The 21,933-nt window shown below is 42.1% G+C and overlaps 1 protein-coding gene across 7 annotated transcripts in view; it reads right to left on the minus strand.

Annotated features, from left to right (window-relative positions):
* The window catches only part of APBB2 (amyloid beta precursor protein binding family B member 2), a 378,025-nt gene that overhangs the window by 181,574 nt on the left and 174,518 nt on the right, over window positions 1-21,933 (minus strand). For all 7 annotated transcript variants that reach the window (XM_055326622.1, XM_055326620.1, XM_055326618.1 and 4 more), the window contains one exon: window positions 10,721-11,536. In XM_055326622.1, coding sequence (XP_055182597.1) covers window positions 10,721-11,536 — 816 coding nt within the window. The remainder of the gene's footprint in view (window positions 1-10,720; window positions 11,537-21,933) is intronic.

The following is a 21,933-nucleotide window of genomic DNA, read 5'->3' on the forward strand; positions in this document are numbered from 1 at the left end:
AAGGGTTTTCACAGGGAAATGCAATATATAAATTATAAGGATAATTGTTAACTACCTTCACATTTATGAAAGCAAACTGAGAACATTACCACATCAGACTTGAGGTACAAAATTTATGAACCACCCACATTCTAGCTCTTGAAAAGCTAATGTTTCTCCTCCTCTAACCAGATTAACAGATGGAGAACACTGAGAAGTCATCTAAAGATGTCTTAGGAAAATTCAAGCATGTTTTGCTTAACAGTTCATGTAACACTTTATAATTCTAGCAGAAGGTCTGGGACTGACCTGGAATGGCTATGGCCCCAGGATGTTACCACTATGGCACTGCCCTTGCATGCAGCTGTAACAGGCAAGACCAACATTATGTTAGTTACTTCTACCATAATAGCTTCATGTGTATATGGCAGCTGAGCCCACTGGCACACAGAGCAGAAGTCTCTAAGTCTAGTGTCTTGAGCTGGAAAGGATAGGACCCCCTTAAATGGTGGCTACTGACTCTCACCTTTTTGGCACTCAAGCTCAGGGTTGTGAGATTCCTGGGTTTATAAGAGAAAGGAGAAACCCATATTTTTAAGTAAGAAAAGCTTCCAATTCCTAAGCACTAGCATCTAATTCAAAGTCTTCTACAACATTGTTTACAGGACCAAACCTGTGGGTTGTCTGTACATTCTCCAGTACTGCCCATGGGTGATCTCTTTAGATTTGATGGCATCATATGGCCTTTGCATTGCCCTATAGGTAAGTTCGTATCTTTTTCTCTTATATTCTGCATTTCTCTTAAGAAAATCCTGTGTGGGGATCCCTGGGTGGCGCAGCAGTTTGGCGCCTGCCCTTTGGCCCAGGGCGCGATCCTGGAGACCTGGGATCGGATCCCACGTCGGGCTCCCAGTGCATGGAGCCTGCTTCTCCCTCTGCCTGTGTCTCTACCTCTCTCTCCCTCTCTCTGTGACTATCATAAATAATAAAATAAAAATTAAAAAAAAAAAAGAAAATCCTGTGTGTTTGGTAAGCAATGTCCCTCAAACATAGGTGAGAAAAACATGGCGATCACCAATATCCCTCCTTGTCTGTTCCTAAGCTTTGGGCCAAAGGAATAAACCCATCTCCATCTGCCAAGTTCCCCAAACTACCTAGCCTTCAGAGCTGAGACACATGGCTAAATGTTAAGCTTAACTGTGTCTTTATTATGTTTTTCTTCCCTTTCTACACTAGTTCCCAGTCTCAGCTGGGTTTGTGATTTTTAGACCCACATCTAGGTTTCCTCATCTTTACCACAATTTGGATGAAGGCAACCCCCAGACTATCTTGAGGTCCTTTGGCAGTATATTCTGTTCATTTATCAATTCTCATGGTAGATACCTACAAATTTAAGATTTCCTTCTTGAAAAATCTGAACATGCTAATTCCTGCAAATATTCTCTCACAAATCCTCTGTGTTACATATATTAAGGAATTACCTATGAAGATACCTGTGCTGGGTTGAGTCATACCCCCCTTCACCAATTTGTATCTATCCAGAGCCTCAGAATGTGACCTTATTTGGAAATAGTCTTTGTAGATATAATCAGCTAGGTGAGGTCATACTGGATTGGGGGGACTCTAAACCCAAGGACTGGTGTCCTACTAAGACGGCCACGGGAAGACATGGGCAGAGATTGCAGTGCTACAGCCACAAGCCACAGAACACCAGGCATTGCCAGGATGGGAAGCGTGGGAGAAGCAAGCAAGGGAGCTTCAGAAGGAGCCCTCAGAAGCAGCCTGGCCTGTTGACATTTTGGACTTTTAGAACCATGAGAATAAATTTCTGTTGTTCAAAGCCATCAAGCATGCAGCAATTTGCTAAGGCAGCCCTAAGAAACTAATAAAGCAGCGAAACATCTATTCTTCTTTGCTTGGAAGCTTAGGCTCCCTGGACTTGCAGTGGGCCTTATCTTTTCATACTAACTGAGGTACTGACATGTGCAAAATAAAACAAAGAACACACAGACACCTGTAAAAGGTACTCTTCATACAGCGGGGTGGCAGCTGAGTCCATGGAGATAAGAAACTGTATGTGAGGGCAGCCCCTGTGGCTCAGTGGTTTAGCGTTGCCTTCAGTCCAGGGCCTGATCCTGGAGACCTGGGATCGAGTCCCACGTCAGGCTCCCTGCATGGATGTTGCTTCTCCCTCTGCCTGTGTCTCTGCCTCTCTCTCTCTCTCTCTCTCTCTCTCTCTCTCTTTCTGTGTCTCTATGAATAAATAAATAAAATCTTTAAAAAAAAAAAAAGAAAGAAACTGTATGTGAGCTGAGGTCACAGAATGGTTCTCACTTATTTCTACACCTCAGGCACCTGCCACAGAACACAGAAAAGGCTCTTAATAAATGACTGGCATATATATGTCTATATGAAGTAACAAATCAGAAAAAATGGGTGAACTAATGAACAAAATTATGATGAGCAAATTCACAAACCCCCAAACTGTTGGTAATTTATATAGATAATATTGCTCAGTTAAAATCAAGGTAAAGTTACAGATCTATTTCAGTTCCCCAAGGATGTGGACAAGTTCAAGCTTGCGGACACTCTGGATGTTTCTGAGGCATCCTGACTTTTAAAAATCATAAGCCTCGGGACGCCTGAGTGGCACAGCAGCTGAGCGTCTGCCTTTGGCCCAGGGTGTGGTCCCGAGGTCCTGGGATGGAGTCCCACATCAGGTGCCCGCAGGGAGCCTGCTCCTCCCTCTGCCTGTGTCTCTGCCTCTATGTGTCTCTCATGAATGAATAAATTAAAAAATGTTTAAAACAAATCATAAGCCTCTCTATGTATTTATAAATTTAAGATTCCTCTGTGAGGATAATGTATTTGGCCAGAACATTTACAATGAAATTTGACCAAAAATCTTCAAGTCACCCATAGTCCTTTTGTCTCTATGGCCCCACTGAGTCAACCATCTCCTGGTGATTGCCCTGGAGGGTACTTCTCAGAGGCACCAGACACCAGGACAACTATAGGACTCCACCCTTTCTCTTTCTAAGTAGCTCTTCTGTTCACCCTCCCCCAGAAACTTCTGTTTACCTTCTGTTTACCCTCCCCCAGAAACTAACTTGCCAAAACTAGAAAACACAATTTAAAAAAATAAAAAAAAATTATTTAGAGGCAGAGAGCATGAGCAGGAGGGGCAAAGGAAGAGAAATATCAAGCAGATTCCACACTGAGCATGGAGCCTGATGTGGGACTTGATCTCAAGACACAGAGATCACAACCTGAGCTGAAACCCAGAGTCCAATGTTTAACCGACTGATCAATCAGGTGCTCCAATTTTTATTTTCAAAATGCCAGTAAAGCAGAGAAAAGACTGGGGAAAAATTACAAATTAAACTTCTTTAGTAATTAATTAAAAAGAAAAGAAAAAAATATTTTTTACTTTTTAACACTTCTGGGAGACAATGCCCTCCTTGGATCTCCATCCGATGTCTATTTAGTCCCCAGTACAGGTAACTTTAAGGACCTGAGCATCCACATCTCTAACAACTGAAGTTTCCTCCTCTGAGCATCATCTACCCCCAGCACAGTCCTTTCCTGGCTCATTGAATGCACCTATCAAAAAAAAAAAAATTAAATTAAAAAAAAAAAGAATGTACCTATCGTCTTGTACTCACTACCAGACTGTTAGACTTTTGCTACCACTCATTTCATTGTATTATCTTTTGTTTCCTGAAGTATAATTCTTTGAAGTGAAAGAGCAACCACAAATTTTTGAACATTTAAGTGAATACTTTTTTTTTTGTCTAGAAAATTCCAAAAATGATTGAGCGAAACCATTTTCTTCCCTAATAAGTTCATGAGATGAGGTAAGGAATATTTTTATATATCTTACCCCCAGGCTACTAAAATCTAACTTGGAAATCACATCATCTACCCCAGAATACAGTGTGTCCGAGCTATTCTGGAAACATCTCACATCTGTCTTCTTGAATTCCTCCTGTCATATCATGGAACTCTCAACTGAGAAGACAAGACAGGAAGGCTAGTGAGTCACCAAAGGGTATTTAAGAGATTAAAATTAATCCAGCAGGGCAAACTCGCTGAAAACTAGGTCTTTCCTATATCCTGGAATTATTTTTTTAAGGGAAAGGAGCTTTTGAAAAGCAATTTAAAAACCATGTATAGTTGAAATTACCAGAAAACAAGTGACATAGAATGAACATTTAAAAGAAGTTTCTGAAAAAGTTAATAGTATAACCTTATCCAAAGTTCTAACTTTCTTAAGCTAGCTAAAGCCAGAAATAAGAAGAGCTGCCAATTATGCTGACACAATTAGGTTCGTGCCTTGGCTTTCCCCCTCTCCAGCTACCCAGCTTGCAAAAGAGGTCCACTTTGCTTGCCTTAATGCTGGAAACAATCAATGTTATGACATCAAAGGATTCAAACTCTTGAGCAACATGGATCAATTTACAACGCAAAGTAAAATGTAAAGGCAAATGTAATCAAAACAGCTCTTTTCCTTGGCACTGGCCTTTCTGACTTGCAGACCTATAGACTCAAATATGAGAAATGTCTGTGGTGGACTGAATGACCAGCCCCAATTCTCCATCCCTCCTAGGAGCCTAGAATATAAATAAGAATCATCCTATCCAGATGCTCTTCACAGTTATGGTTTACAAGCTGTGCTACCTTTTTCTGTTTCTATAGGTGTGCTTGATGTAGCAACGCTGAGAGAGCATGCATGCATGTTTATCTTCCAGCTCCTTCCAATCAGCAAAAAGATAACATTTATGCAGCCTTTTACTATGTATTACGTACTCTTTGAAGAGGTTCATATCCACACATAATTTAGACTTGGTTCCTGCTTTCATGAAGCTCTACGTCTAAATGGAAAATTTCAAGTAAGGTTACGAACTGCTGAGGGGAACATGATAAAAGAAATCTGGGGGATCCCTGGGTGGCGCAGCGGTTTGGCGTCTGCCTTTGGCCCAGGGCGCGATCCTGGAGACCCAGGATCGAATCCCACGTCGGGCTCCCGGTGCATGGAGCCTGCTTGTCCTTCTGCCTGTGTCTCTGCCTCTCTCTCTCTCTCTGTGACTATCATAAATAAATAAAAATTAAAAAAAAAAAAAGAAATCTGAAAACATTTCTCTGAAATGTTACTTTCTCTGAAAGTTACTTTCAATAACTCAGAGGGTCTTGAAAGGTTTCACAGAGGAGATAACATGTGAGCTAGATCCCAATTTTTAATAAGGATGGAAAGATCTTCTAAAATATAATTTTCCATTTTCCAGATTCTCAAGATAACTACCACACACAGCCAGTTGGAGAAGATTAAATCTCACATATTCAGGCTCTGGAGGTCACTCACTATAGTGCAGTGGAAAAACACTGGATGCTGTGTCTGAAGACACTGGTTCAAGTCCCACCATGACAACCTGAGAAAGTACCATGAACAAGATTCTATGGACACATAGTAGGTCCACAGAATTTCACTGTGCCGTTCCTAATAACTGGTTTTTCAGCCTCACCTATTATGAGGCAACATCGTCAAGTTATAAAATATGTACCCAACATCAAAATCAGATGTTGATTGAGCTATAACATCAAATGTTTACTGAATATATCAAGGCCATCTGGGGATATGTAGATGGCCTCGATTTTATTCAGTTAACCATTACTTATTTACTAAGGTCACTTGCTATATCTCAGACACTGACAACACAAATACAAAGATGAACACAAACCACTCCCTGCCCTTAGGGTACAGAAAGTCCTAAGTAAAATCAGAGTCCAGAATGAAGGTAACTTGTAATTAAGGGAGAAGTAAACTTTTACATCCCACTTGCTGTAGTGATAATGGTGGTCACTAATAATATAGGCACTAATATTTATTAAACTCTTGCTATATGCCAGACACTGTTCCAAGAGCTCTCACTTAATCCTCACAATTGGTCCATGCCAGACCCCACTATCACCCCCACTTTACACATCAGAGACTGCATGAACTGCCTGCCTCTAACCGAGCTGAGATTTGAATTTAGGAAGTTGACTCTAGAGCCCATGCTCTCAATTATAAGGTAATGAAGTATTAGGCTCAAAGTCACACCACCTCGATTTTGTTTTCTCTATGTATATCCTGCCTTTGTACACTTTAGTAATGAACCTAATCTTGGCACAGCTATTCCACAAGACCCACCCAGGCTCATACTCTGTACCTTTGATTTTATTAAGCCCCAAATTAAACCTAAGTTAGATGTTGGTACCAACAAGGTCCGGAAACCTGTACCCAGGTAGCATCAAAATATTATATCTTTCAAAAGTTTTCATGAAGCAAAGACACCAGGTGACTAACAGAAAGATTACACACAATCTGACCAACCTATATTTATCTGAGTCATCGTGCTTACCTGGGGCCATGGAGGGAACTGTATTTCTAGCAAAATGCTAACTAATTCTAAGTTCTCACCTTCAAGTACCAAAATGGGATGCAACCCTTTCTTTTAGAATCAGAGTCAAGGGGATCCCTGGGTGGCGCAGCGGTTTGGCGCCTGCCTTTGGCCCAGGGCGCGAGCCTGGAGACCCGGGACCGAGTCCCACGTCGGGCTCCCGGTGCATGGAGCCTGCTTCTCCCTCTGCCTGTGTCTCTGCCTCTCTCTCTCTCTCTCTCCGTGACTATCATAAATAAATAAAAATTAAAAAAAAAAAAAGAATCAGAGTCAAGGCATTCTTTTGAACTTTGGTAAACTCCTATGAAGCTCAATAATTTCACAGATGCTTTATTTTTTTTTTTTTCCTAATCGGCTCTTGTTTTCTCAGAGGACAGACTACACAGGAGGAAAGAGGAGCAATATATTGTATACATGATTGATTGTGCAAAAAAAAAGTGACTAAAATGCTGGAGGGGGCAATTGAGAGACAAAGAGAAATGGAAAGTAGTCGATCTCTGGGTTAGCAGTGCATTTTATTTTATAAATAGCAGTCTAACTTGGAAAGGATGCCCCTAAGGTAGAAACGAGCCTATTTTTCTAGGCTCCCCAAAGCACAGTCTACAATCCAAAGATAATTGTGTCATGATTTAGTCATAAAACACACACCACTGTGATGAGTATTTACTTAACACACAGCAGATAAGCAAATATACACCCTCAGCAATGCATACTAGAATACGGGTACTCTGTATTATGCGATGCATACCAGTATCTTACAAAAATTTGCTCTTATTTTTTTCTCTCAATAGTTAGTATTTGTGTTTATTATATACATAAACATGTATATATTATAGGAAACATAATAAACACTGATTTGACCATTAGAAGTGAAACATACAATGTTTAATTTAAGCTGATCATGATCATTATAAACACTATGTTTCACTGGAGAGACAAAATCAAAAGTAATACAAATGCTGAAAATTCATTTATTTTATTTTACTCACTAATTTTCGTAGTGGTCACCACCTGAAACTTGGAAGTGTGATCATGAAATAAAGAGGTTTCAATTCAGTAGGAGTTCACAACCGGCTATGACGAAATTCCAAAAGAATTCCTAAAAACTACTGATATTAATATTTTGAGATCTTGCGGCGTGCTGAAATAAGTACAGAGATTCCAGAGTGACCATATGTTGAAAATAGCACAGGTTAGGTTCTTAAGTACTTTTTTTAAAAACTCAAATGTCACTGCTTGAGAGTCACAGCTAACCCACATTCTCTTGAGCATATTTGATTCAAAATGTCTATCCTTAGCTACCCATTAAGGGATGTTACCATATTGTCAATCTTCCTTTAAAATGTGAAGGTCTTCAAAACTGACTTGAAGAGAGAAAAATGAACATAGCCTCTCATTGTGTCAGAAAGCTTAACTCAGTTTGCTTCATCTGCCAAGCACCAGAGAAACACAACAAAAAGTGATGCCAGGACACTGAGCAAATGAGCAGTGAGCAGAGGGGACCCCGGGAAGGTTTCCTGGAGAGAGTCAGAGTCAGAATGTATGTGTTCAGCTGGAATTTTGTGCTCTCCGTAGGCCCTTACTGACACTAGCACCCTACAAGAGAAGGAGCAGTACACAGAAATCATCCAGACACTCAGCAGTGAGGGAATAATTAAACTGTGGAGCTCGAATATCGTGGAATAGCATGCTTGATACTTAAAAAACCTGAGGTAGAAAAATTGTATGTCCTCATATGCACTGCTCTGCAAAATATATACTTAGGAGGAAAAAGCAAACCTTCCTAAAACTAATGTAATTTTTTTGTTTTGATTTTTTTTAATGTTTTATTTATTCATGAGAGACACAGGGAGAAGCAGACTCCTTGCAGGAGCCTGATGTGGGACTTGATCCCAGAACTCCAGGATCACACCCTGGGCCAAAGGCAGATGCTCAACCGCTGAGCCACCCAGGCATCCCTGTTTTGATTTTTTATTGTGGAGAATTTTAAAGATGCAAAATTAGAGAGAACAGAATAATAAACACTTATGTACAAATCTTTAACAATTATCAGCTAATGGGCGGTTTTGTTTCTTTTTTCTTTCTTTTTCTTTTATTTCCACCACAATTATTTTGAAGAAAATCCCATACCCAATATTATTTATGTTAGTGTATATTGTATCACGTTGTATCTATTATACTATTATATATTGGTATATATCTCTAAAAGATAAGGACTCTTTAAAAAATACCATTATCATAAAATTTGGGTAAAACTTAAAATTTATTATAAATGTGGGTATATGTCTAAGATGCTCTCTGGGGATTTAGCACCACCTTCAGCCCAGGGCATGATTCTGGAGTCCCAGGATCGAGTCCCACATCAGGCTCCCTGCGTGGAGCCTGCTTCTCCCTCTGCCTGTGTCTCTGCCTCTCTCTGTGTCTCTCTCTCTCTCTGTGTGTCTCACATGAATAAATAAATAAAACCTTTTAAAAACAATAAATAAATAAATAAATAAATAAATACATACATACATACATACATACATACATACATAAAATGCTTTCTGAAAGGAAATACTTAAAAAAAAAGACAGCAGACATCATTGTGAATAGGGGCTAGAGTGAGGAACAGGGGAGACTTTATTGTTCATTTAATATCATCCAGTAAATTTTATTTATTTATCTATTTTCTTAATTAATTTTTTAAAATTTAAATTCAATTTGCCAACATACAGTATAATACCAATGCTCATCCCATCAAGTGCCCTCCTCAGTGCCCATCACCCAGTTACCTCCCCCTTCCCCTTCCACAACCCTTTGTTTCCCAGAGTGAGGAGTCTCTCATGGTTTGTCTCCCTCTCTAATTTTTCCAGTAAAATTTAAAATTTGTCTACAGCAGAAAGCGCCATGCCTGGAATTGCGGTGGAAAGGCTATCGTGATGGGAGGAAGACAATGAGGTCTGGGTGGTACTCCTGAAAGGAAGTGGATCCTAGATGTTAGATACCCAAGGAGACCTTTATGTAGATTCAAACATGAGCAGGTGACAGTGTCCATCAGCTACAGGATATGAATCCTCTCAATGGGTAAAAAGTAATAGCTGTGAACTCAGCAACATTACTAAACATAATTATGTTTCCAGTAATGTGCAGGTCCAGGCATTTATGAGATGAAATGGACTCATCTCAACCTCCCTACTGCCATATCCAGCTACAGCAGGCTGATGAAATCTATCACCTAAAGCACTGCGATTCTAAAGGGCATTTCAAAAACACTTCTTTTTTTTTTTTTAAACAAGTTAATGTCTTCACTTTCTCCCTCTCTTCTTCCTTATCTATAGTCCTTGTAGTTTCTCTGCCTTAGAGCAGGCAGAAATGTTATTTCCTTCAGCAGTGGGACGATCTGTTATATTTCCAGCACATTGACATAGTCGTGGAACCCACTGGGGTAGCTGCTGGGTGACAGGGTTATGTTAGAGAAATAAGCCTTTGTGAGTGCTTGTTTATCCTGAATTAAGATACAACAAAGTGCTCCACATGTTTTAATCTTATAATCAGTACAGTGGGGGAGTTATGAGAAGAAGATATTCAAAGTAGCTGGCTTTTAGAACCCTGTTCATTTCTGTTCCAATTAGGACAAATCTGAAGATGTTACAGATATAGACAAAGACTGGAAAGACTGGTCTCAATTAGACCACTTAAAATCCTGAACTTCTGAATATAAAAAAAAAAAAAAAAAAAAAAAAACCTCACACCACCACTTTCTTACTTTCAAATATCACATGAACCAGGCTAATAAAATGTTCCCCAGTAAAGGTCAAAGGGAAATGTCTACAACAAGTAGACTTTTAAACTTTTTAAACTTCTAACTTGTCATTAGTTTGAGCATAACTAAGTTCTGAGAACTTTAAAATAGTTGGTTCTTTTCATGAAGCTATGTGTTGTCCCCTGCAACTCTCTCTCTTTTATTATTTTGCTTAACAAAACCCAGTATTTCTAGATAGGGTTTAGAGCCAGTTCACCTAAGTCACCTAAGCACTGGCAGTATAATTTCAAAACAGATCATGCTTTACTATACACCAAGAACCCATTTCTTTTACAAAAATGCTCACCAGAACAAACAACGTAGGTAAGAACCAAAATGAAGCCAGGGAGAAATCTAATGATATTTTCCACACAAACTGCCTTATTGTACCCCAAGAGGCATACATTCTTCTCTGCCCACAAATGGACTTTTTTGGTGCGACTAGGGCTTAATCTCGTCAATAACTGGGAACACCAGAAGAAACTACTGCCATGGTCTAGACCCTTCCCAGGGGTACCTGTTTCATCTGGGGAACTGGGTGAGGCGCTGTCTTGGGATAGTGTTGTCCAGCTGGACTCCTCATCACTCGGTGCCAGGTTCTGGATCCGGTGGAGTGCGCAGTCAGTTTTGGCTCCCGTCTTAGGATGATCCTTCTTGGTCTCTGGGCTGGATGACACCGTGGCCACTTGGCCATCTTCGGGGCTGAACTGGGCTTTGTTGGCTTTCTGTGGCAGCGCTTCACCATTCCCGATGACGGTGGAGGCCTGGCCCTGGCCGGGCTGCGATTTCTCTTCCACAACCCCGTGCTGGTTGCCTAAGTTCTGCTCTAGTTCTCTGGTTGAGGTTTCCAGGTCTGCATAGTAATTTAGGAAGCTCTTGGTTCTCCTGGGTTGGGAGGGTAGAATTTCACAGCCTGAGGAATCGCATGGGTGGGGCTCTTTGCCCTCTAACTTCTCAGAAGTTATGTTGATGACTGCAGTGGGGCTGACGTTTTTGTTGGGGTCCTGCTGTCCCTGTTCTGCAGCCTTCCGGAGCTGGTTCTCCCCATTTTTCACCAGCTTGATGTTGGCAGAGCCACTTCCCAGCAGGGGCTGTGCAGCTGGATCAGAGAGGCCCATTGCCACCTGGATGTTAGTTAGTGCATATTTTTTCCTGCATTTGGGGGGTGTGCTGTTCTTGCTTTCGGTGTGTTTTATTTCAGCATTCAACAGTTCATTGTGGGAGGAACGGAGATGAAGGGTATTTGGTGGTGTGGCTGGGCTGTTTCGATTTGTGATGTCTGTGGCTCCGCTGCTGGCCATAAACACTGCCACGGTGTCTACACCTGAGTCACCTGGAAAAAAGAAACTAGTCATTAGCAGGCTGCCTGGCATGATTAAACTGCTTAGCATACAGTGAGCCAACATTGTTTTTACAAAAAATTGAAAGGATTAATGCTTCCATTGCACACATTCTTATAGAATGGACTCATTTTCCTCTTTATTTTCACTATTCACTCATAAATTAAATAGGAACAAATAAAAGGCTTAACGTGGATACAAAAAAAGCCAATTTACAGAAAAGCTGAGCGGTCTAAGGGTCCAAATTTTATTTAGAATCTCCCTTTTGAATTCATTTAAGGGCTTTTTCTCCTGGTCATTATTCACAACCTTGCAAAGCATCCCCTTTCTAAACATTCACACCACATTTCTATTCTGTAGTTCCCTTGAGCAACAAAAAGGTTGCCCAAAAATCCTCTGGGGTTCCAGTCTTCTTAATTAACCTGAAAGGTCACTGTTCAACAATGTACCATACATCCAAGGTAATTTTTCTCAGCCATGTTGAGAAACTGTGTTCTGAATGCCTGGAAAAACCAAATCTCCATCAGTTTGCTAATACCTTTGTGAACATTTTTGACCTGGGCTTAGTGTTTGGATGAAAGACATTTTGGAGAAATGGCTCAGTTACTTGAGAACACACACACACACACACACACACACACGCACACAAACTATTACTAATAATGCAGCCTTGAGACCTTGGCTACTGCTCTGTTAGAGCCCCCAAAGGAGTCTGAATATATTCCACTGAATTAAAATACAGACTCAGCGGTTTGCAGGCCCTGTGTGCCCTTGCAGGACTCCTAGGAAACTATCTGACAGTTGCATTTATCTCAAATATTGTTCATACCATCCGTGATTTATTCCATGTGTCTCTTACTAGGAAGAAAGAAAGGTTTCTCAGACTAGAAAGGAATAAGATTCATCAACAAAAATTCCTAAGGTTTCACATTTCTCAGCCTATGAAGAATGACCCTTTCTTATCTGATCCTTTACCCTCCACGGAGACCTCAGTGAGTTTACACCAGCAAATGAACCAAAGCACAGCTCCTAACATTCCTAAAATTGTATTGTGACAACTCCCTCTTCCACCCCCAGGCAAAACAGAGACCTCCACAGGGAAGGAAGGTAAAAATGTTCCTTTGCTTGGGAGCTTGAGGTATTTCTTTCTATCATCAAATACTCAGGATTATCTACTTTAGGAAAGAGTCACCCACTCATGCTCGGGTCTGTGTGCTTCTAGAAAGGCAGGCAATGTACACTATAGGCAGCGCCCACATTTATAACGCAATACACGCATGGCCTACAAAGACAGCTAAGGGCTGTAACATGAAGTGGTTAGACCTTGGACTCCATTCTTTAGAATTGTTACTTGTAAGGACTATTGCTAACCCAGCAAAACAGCTAAGCACCTGGGCTTCATTTTAGTTAGAAAAAAAAATTTGGTTTGTTTCTCCTTTTTAAGCAAAATCCTGGCAACTACATTTTAAAATAATTATACTGTTTTCACTATTACTACCATTTTCATATATTCCAATTCATAATTCAACCTTACTCAAGAGTAGTACTTGATATGAAAGGGCCCACCAGGGATCCCTGGATAGCTCAGCGGTTGAGCACCTGCCTACGGCCCAGGGCGTGATCCTGGAGACCCTGGATCAAGTCCCACGTCAGGCTCCCTGCATGGAGCCTGCTTCTCCCTCTGCCTGTGTCTCTGCCTCTCTCTTTCTCTCTCTCTCTCTCTCTCTCTCTCTCTCTCTCTGTGTGTGTGTGTGTCTCTCATGAATAAATAAAATCTTTAAAAAAATTTTTTAAAAAAACATAAAACTGAATCCTGTTTTAAGAAAAAAAAAAAAAAAGGGCCCAACTTGAACCCATTTGAAATTTTCCCAGAGACCCATATCTTGTCACATGGGCACACAAGAGAAAATGCCATTTAAACTCTTGGGTATTTAGAATGACATTATTATGAGAAAGGAAATCTCTGCTTTTTAAAAGACATGGCAAATATTTCTGGGAGGCTATTTTATGATGTTAAGGTACTATATTCTAACAATGTTATTAGGGAGAAAGCTTTATTTACTTTGTTTATAACCAGAAACATTTTCAGAAAGAATACTATCAGAATTTCTAGGTGATTAAATAGCTTTTATATCTTGGATGTGATAGATAAAAACCTTTCGCCACATTCTCATCAGCCTTTTGGATCCCACTGCCCTCCCTATGCCCTTTGTAACATTTCTGTGTGCGAGATATCCTGAAGGGGAGGTCTGGGCAGGCTAAATTAGAACAACAGGACCATCCTGTACAAAATAGCTCTTTTGCACTATTTTTATAGATCAAAGCCTGAATACAGTTTGTGTGCATCTTAAGATATTAAATGATGGTATCATCTGGGAGCAAAATAAAAGGTTCACATCTAGAACAGCCAAGTTAATGCTATGACATATATAGCCATCTCTAGGAGTTAACTACCAGCTGGGCAGTCATTTGGGCTCCAAAGAAGTAGGCAGAGGTCAGCAAATTCCTAGAAAGAACAAGGCTTCAAAGAAGGAGGCCCCTGCAGCCCAAGTGGCTCAGAAGTTTAGCGCCGCCTTCAGCCCAGGGCGTGATCCTGGAGTCTGGGGATCGAGTCCCAGGTCGGGCTCCCTGCATGGAGCCTGCTTCTCCCTCTGCCTGTGTCTCTGCCCCCCCCCCCTCTTTTTCTGTCTGTCTCTCTCTGTGTTTCTCATGAATAAATAAAATCTTAAAAAAAAAAGAGAAAAGAAAGAAAAGAAAAGAAAGAAGAAAAGAAGAAAAGAAGAAGAAGAGAAGAGAAGAGAAGAGAAGAGAAGAGAAGAGAAGAGAGAAAGAAAAGAAAAGAAAAGAAAAGAAAAGAAAAGAAAAGAAAAGAAAAGAAAAGAAAAGAAAAGAAAAGAGGGAGGCCCTGAATGTGGAAGGCAGTGCCATGAGGATAAGAACATAGAACTCAGGGCCAGGGGGACAAGGCTCGAGCCCTGTCCATGCTACTTACTAGCTGAGGGATCTAGGACACCAAATCGTCAGGGTCCTTGTCTGAAAAATGGGCACATTAATAGCATGTGGTTTTTGTGTGGGTTAAAATGAGAAATGCAGGCGGGTATTTAACAATAAGTGTAAGCAACCCTTACCCCTTTAGATCCAAGTGACAGAGCAAAGAGCTGCCTGCCAGGGCCCCCAAATTAACACCTGATCTGCTCCAAGTGATAAAAATGGTCCTGCTGTATGGACACACAGGAATTAAACAGGCTAACAAGATGAGATAAAGAAGTTGGATCCAGAGAGCTTAATTATAGGGGGAAAAAATCGCTCAAGTTTAAGAGGAAGGAGGTTTGTGTTTCTTTTTTAAAGCAAAGGAAATCTGACAACGTCTCTTTGAATCTATTCTACTTAACGGTTTTCTTTGGACTCAAGAATAAGTCCAAATTCCTTGACATAACAGGTAAGTGAGTTAAATTCTCCATTTCTCTGTAAAATCGGGATAGTAGTAGTATCTACCCCTCACTGATTTTTGTTGAGAATGAAGAGAGATGACTGTCAAGCATTTAGCCTAATGCCTGGCATACCATTAGGGATTATTATTTTACCATTCCCTCCTTTCCCACACACTTTTGTGGGATCACCATCTTTAAGGAGCACTTTCCTCTTGCCAGGCACTGTGCTAGGAGTAGGGGAACCAAGACACACAAGGTCCCACCTGCTGAGTGCTTTCAGCCTTGTTGAAGACAAACACGCCATAATGTAATAAGTATCAACCAGGATGGGAATTAGGGGAGGTGCAAAGGAGTGAGTGGTCTTCCCACTTCAGTCTGGAGAGGATGTGAAGGTAAGAGAGGGTGGATTGGCATTTGGGGGGTCTTAGCAAATCCAAACACAAAAGTTGAGATGCGGTTAAGGGGGAGGACGAGTCAGGTGGAGTCCTACAAGACATGCTCCAAGGGTTTAGACTTGAACCCCAGGCAGAGAAGAAGATCAAGCACTTCAACAGAGTAAAGGATGAATCTGAGGTTGAAGAGAAAGAAACAGGAAGAGAGAGAGAGAGAGAGAGGGATAGGGAGAGGATGTATGTGTATGTGTATGTATGTGTTGTACTCCTTTATGCGGTAGAGGGAAAGGGTATCTTTCCCCCAGCATGTTCTCCAAGATGACTTTGATGAAAGGGCATTAAAGAAGCAATGTAAATTAGGCAATTAAAACCTGAGTAGTCATCAGGACAAGAGCAGAATGAGGCAGATGGAGAGTGCTTCCCCAACGAAAGAGGCAGGCTGGCCCCATCTTCACACTCTTCCATTAGGTGTTAGAGTCTGACTCTGCCATTTATCAAAGGGAAGCAAAACCCAGGCCCAGAGACCCCCTGGAAGGCTACTGTAAATAATCCAATCAAGACAGGAGGGAAAGAACAAGGTGGGCATGAGAGACTTAGGCACAGGGTGGGGGGTTCTAGGTGGGGAGAGTCTTTCCCTCTCACTGACTCTAATCATTCATCCCTTGCCCAGGGCATGAAGATAAGCCCCCCCACCCCCCGGCTTAAGCAGCACTGGCTGATTATAAGAACATTGGTGGCTTCTGTTCTCCAACAGCTTTGGGAGAATGGCAGAGGTGGGCAGAGGGTGACCTTCAAGGAACTTCCCTACAAACAAAGTGAGGGGACAGAAGAGCAGTTGGAGGATGACTTGGGGTTATAGGAAGGAATTTTTGTTTTTTAAAGATTACAGTCTTAGTGATGTTTTATTGCTTAGAAGCTGGAAATGCAGAGGCCAGTAGAGAAGGGGAAAATGGAAATACAAGAGGAATAGATGAATAAGATAGAATGCAGGTGATGAGGGTATCTGGGTGGCTCAGTTTGTTCGGCGTCTGCCTTCAGCTCAGGTCATGATCCTAGGGTCCTGGGATTGAGTTCCCGGATCAGGCTCCCTGCTCAGCCAGGAGTCTGTTCTCCCTCTGTCCCTCCCCCTGGCTCATGCTCATTCCCCCCCCCCCCCCTCTCTCTCTCTCTCTCAGAAATAAACAAAATCTTTTTAAGAAAGGATCCAGGTGATGAGAGGAGGGAGCATAGCAGATATGAGAGAGTCAGCCTTGCCCAAGACAAGGGATGTCTGATGAGAGAAAGAAGGAAAGAAGTAAGGGTGGCAACAGGCATATCTACCATGGCTGTGACACAAAGCCAAGGAAAAGCAGCACTGACAGCCTCAATTTTCTCTGTGAAAGTAAAGTCTTCCCCCGAGAGGAAGCAGGCAAGGGGAACACAAGGAGAGGAACAAAGTCCAGAAACAGTCACATGGGAGAAACACAGAGTTGGTGACTTTTTCTAAAAGAAATGTGAAGTTTGATGGTATAAGAAGAGACACACAGATCAATAGGACAGACCAGAGAGCGCAGAAATAACCCCACGCATGTACGGCCAATTAACTTATGACAAAGAAGCCAACAATACACAACTGAGAAAGGATGGTCTCTTCAATAAATGGTGCTGGGAAAGCTGGACAGCCACATGTGGAAGAATGAAATGGGACCACGCCCTTATCCCCTCCACATAAACATCAACTTAAAATGGATAAAAGACTTCAACATAAGACTTGAAACCATAAAATTCCCAGAAGAAAACATAGGCAGTAAGCTCCTTGACATGGGTCTTGGCAATCGTTCTTTGGTTTTGACACCAAAAGCAAAGGCAACAAAAGCAAAAATAAACAAGTGGGATGACATCAACTCCCTAAATTTTCTGCACAGCAAAGGACACCATCAATGAAATGAAAAGGCAACATACTGGGGCACCCAGGTGGCTCAGTGGCTGAGTGTCTGCCTTTGGCCCAGGGCATGATCCCAAAGTCCAGGGATTGAGTCCCACATCAGGTTCCCTACAGGCAGCCTGCTTTTCCCTCTACCTATGTACGTCTCTCTGTGTTTCTCATGAATAAATAAATAAAATCTTTTTTAAAAAATGGGAGGGAAAAATGAAGACATAGTCACAGGTGGGGGCAGAAGTGAGGTATAAGGTGTGGGGAAGTGAACAGATGAGGAATGTACTCTGGGTAGGGCCTGGAGAGGGCAGGGAATGGAGCCAGGAAGAGGATGGAGAGCTGGGAGGGAAAGGCCAAGGGATCAGAGGTCTCCAAAAGGTCAAAGCACAGGTGTTACAGGAACAAGGAAATGTTTTCAACCCTGGCTGCATGCATCCCTTGGGAAGCTTTTGAAGACAAAGAAAAGGCAAAGGCCCACTCCTAAAGACACCCTCCAAAGACTCTGATTCAATTGACCTGGGATTGGGCCCTGTCAGGGCAATTCCAATGTGTGGTCAAGGCCAAGAACCACTAGAACAAGATAATGATTGCTGAGGCACTTGAAACACTCTGATCACGCATGTCACATTGCTTGTCCTTGGACACGTTCTCAGCATCCTTCTCTCCCATCTGGCAAATTTCTATTTCACCTTTAAGATTCAAGGTAGATGGTGGTGCCTGGGTGGCTGAGCATCTGCCTTTGGCTCAGGTCGTGATCCTGGGGTCCTGGGATCGAGTCCCGCATCAGACTCCCGGCAGGGAGCCTGCTTCTCCCTCTGCCTATGTCTCTGCCTCTCTCTGCGTCTCTCACGAATAGATAAATAAAATCTTTTTTTTTTAAGATTTTATTTATCTATTCGTGAGAGACGCAGAGAGAGAGAGAGAGAGAGAGACAGAGAGAGAGACACAGAGACACAGGCAGAGGGAGAAGCCGACTCCATGCAAGTAGCCCAACATGGGACTCGATCCCGGGGCTCCAGGATCAGGCCCAGGGCTGAAGGCAGCACTAAACCGCTGAGCCACCCGGCCTGCCCCAAAAATCTTAAAAAAAAAAAAAAAAGATTCAAGGTATTCAAGGTAGAGATCACCTTGTTGTACACTGTCTTCTTGCCCCTCCAGGCAGATTGCAGGGCTCCTTCTTCTATACTCTCAAACCTCCATACACCTCTCTCTCTGACAGCATCACTCCCACTGTTATTTTTGCCTTTTGAGTTTCCTATTAGACCGTGAGCTCCAGCAACCAGAAGAGCAGCGTAGCACACAGTAGGTGCTCAATGCATGTTCAGAGAAAAAAATCAGTGAATACGATGAAAAAAAAAAAAAGCCAAGTGTTTCATTTAACATCTCAAGAACTGTTTACATTAAAAGTCTAGCTCCTCTCCAGCTTTTATCCCATGCAGCATCTGAGCAAGAGTTAAAATAAAATCTTTCAATATACTATCCAGACCAATTTATTTTGCTCCTCGGTCTCGGCTCAAGAAATTCTTAGGCAATTCCGCCATAGAAGAAAAGGCTATTTAGAGTCCAAAGTATATGTTTTGTGACCCAGAACAGGCTGGTATACTTCTCTGCCAGACATGATTTCTTATCAGCTGTCATGCTCCCAGCTCCGAGTTCTCCAAGCTTTGGTATGAACAGCATTAACGGCTCAGCAGAGGCTCTGGTACGTGGGGTACAGTGCTCCTGTCACCACCATGCCCCCCAGCACCCCATTCTGGCCCTCCCTCTCTTCCCTTCCTTCCTCATATTTACCACCAGCATCGTTAGTAACCATGATCGAAAGGGAATCACATATGCTGGGAAATAGCAACACAGCAATCGTATAGATACTAAAAAGTATGGGCAACCAATGAACGCTCTGTGGATATAAAAGTGAAAGGCTACCACCCCCCTCACGCATCTCTTGCTTCTGCTCTTCTCCACGTAAGACATTTTAGCCTGCTTTCCCCGATCCTAATACCACAGTGACACTCAGAAGTTGGGGCATTCAGGCCACCTCCATTTATCTTTGCCTCCCATGATGCTACTACAGATTTAAGATCAAAGACCACTTGGCCTAATACTCCTTAGGAATTGGAGGGATGGAGGGAGTTAAATCCACTGACACATGGGCTAGACCCTAAGTGAGAATTCAGGGCATTGCCTCTGCATTTCCCAGACTAGCAGCACTGGGATGGTCCTTCATGGCTTTCCTATCCTACCGAATTCTGCCCATTTTCCTTAAAGTGTTCCTCTGAGTTCCTCTGAGACTCAGTAAACTGAGTCTCCCCTTCCCACCTCCTCCATGCCTGCTTTCAGGCCCTCATTACTCATCAGTTTCTTTCTAAATCTGCAAGCGTAATGGCTCTGCAGTCTAGCCTGACACATTTTGCCCTGTATCATTCTAAACACAAACCACGGGCAGCCTGGGTGGTTCAGTAGTTTGGCACCGCGTTCAGAGGGCCTGATCCTGGAGACCCGGGATCGAGTCCCATGTTGGGCTCCCTGCATGGAGCCTGCTTCTCCCTCTGCCTGTATTTCTACCTCTCTCTCTCTCTCTCTCTCTGTGTGTGTCTCTCATGAATAAATAAATAAAACCTTAAAAAAAAATAAACACAAACTGATCGTGTAGATCTCCTGCTTGAAAACACTTTCTGGCCCCTTGTTTGAATTCAGCTCACTCTGTAAGCCACTTCAAACTCCCCTATGCTAGTCTCAATCGAGCCTTCTGGTCACATCTCCCACCACTGTACCCCCGCCCCTCCCCCCCGTCTTGTTCTCTACACTATAGCCACAGTCAACTTTCTTGACAATGCCAAGCCCCTTCTCAACTCTTCCCCGTGCACATGGAGTTTGTTTCCTCTACCTAGGTATGTCTTTTGCCTTCATCTCCCCTACCCCCACCCTATACCCTGCCTGAAAACTATAAATCCTTCAAAACCCAGCTCCTTTAGCCTTTCTCTGATTCCTAAACACAATGATGGCTGCCCCCACCTCTGTGCTAGGTATGTAACAGGCTGTTCATATCAGCACTTCTATATTACACTATAAATGCCAACTGAGATGTCTAACTCCCCTCCTAAATTATAAGTTCCTTGAGAGTGGTGACTGTTTTATTCATTTTATAGGATATAACTTACATATCATAAAGCTCACTCTGAATGTACAATTCAGGGGTGTTTAGCATATTCAGAGTCATACAACTATTACTATGATCTAACGGCAGAACTCTATTGACACATTTGAGCAATACAGAGATGGTTCTGCTCCTAGATTTCTGGTAGTTGGATGGGGCTCCAAAACTTTGCCATTGTCTCCAAAGTTATTCGTCATGCTGTTATGATTCAACATCAATTCAGGAGGATCAATTCCTATTCCAGAGCTGGGTGTAAGTTGAATTAAAAGTGAGACAAGAGCTAATATTACTACTGCCACTGCTCCCCTGCATGCACACAGAGAAACATCTGTGATGGCCTGACACGCATTTCCTCTCTATCTGGTAACAGCCCCACAATTTTTCTTGGGGAATCAACCTTTCCACACACTCATTCCTTCATTCAACAGATTCTCTGGTGTGCTCTACTGTGCAAAAGATATGGTTCTAACTATGAAGATTATAGCAGTGCACAAAACTGACAAAATAAAAATACCTACTCTTGGGCAGCTTACATTCTAGGGGTTCAGCCCAAGTGTTTCAGGCAGAGATGATGCTGCCCCTTATTTTGTAGAGGACATGGCCCAGGCCCAGCCAGTCAGAGTAGCAAATCCTCATGGCCATGGTGACTGGCTCAAGGAAAAGCATGTGACCCACACAAAGCCAGGCCTAAGATTGTTGCCAGAATGCTCAGAAAAGGGGTGCTCTCTTTTCTCTTTTTCTAAAACTAGAAGATATGAGTCTGGAGCTTTGAGAGGTCACCATGAAGAGGCAACCTGAGTTATTAGCATGAACCTATGAGCAAGCAGACCCACGAGACAGAGAGAAAGGAAGAAGCTCTAATGACATTGCTGGAATCCCTAAAAGAAGCCATGCCTACAACATAATACCCCTAGACTCCTTGGGTATTAAAGTCAATTGCTTTTTTGGTGTGTGCTTAAACCATTTTAAACTGAGTTTTCTATTAGCAACTAAAGAAAAAATGCTTCGTTAATAAACAGAGTATTTTTTATGAGGCCTAAACAAAACTAAGTAAGCGAGGGTTACTTAAATTCTATAACCAATAAAGCTTTCCAGAAACCAAGAGTCACTAAGATCCCAACACTAAAATGTAATCCCATAATTCTGACGACATCCTATTACAAACCCATGCTGGAACCTGTAGTTAAACCTGCCCCCTCTGTTTCTCTTTTCTGAGACCTCTAGGCAACTGTCAAAGAAAATTTTGTCAATAATGACCGGAAACTCTTCTCTCCATACTCTGTTCTACTCCCTGTGTGCTCCCATGACATTCATTCATTGGAATTGGAATTGGAATTGGAATTGGAAATGGACAAATGGCCCAGGGAAGTCCAATGTTTGTCCCACTCTTCAATTAAACTTCACAATTTCTTCATTTTCATTTTTCTGCTACACAATTTTATTTCCACTGAGGAGTTAACAGCCAATTTTTACCCTGAGCAATGTTGCCTTTTGAACT

Source organism: Nyctereutes procyonoides, unplaced genomic scaffold, assembly GCF_905146905.1.
Source record: "Nyctereutes procyonoides isolate TBG_1078 unplaced genomic scaffold, NYPRO_anot_genome, whole genome shotgun sequence".
In the NCBI taxonomy this organism is placed as follows: domain Eukaryota; kingdom Metazoa; phylum Chordata; class Mammalia; order Carnivora; family Canidae; genus Nyctereutes; species Nyctereutes procyonoides.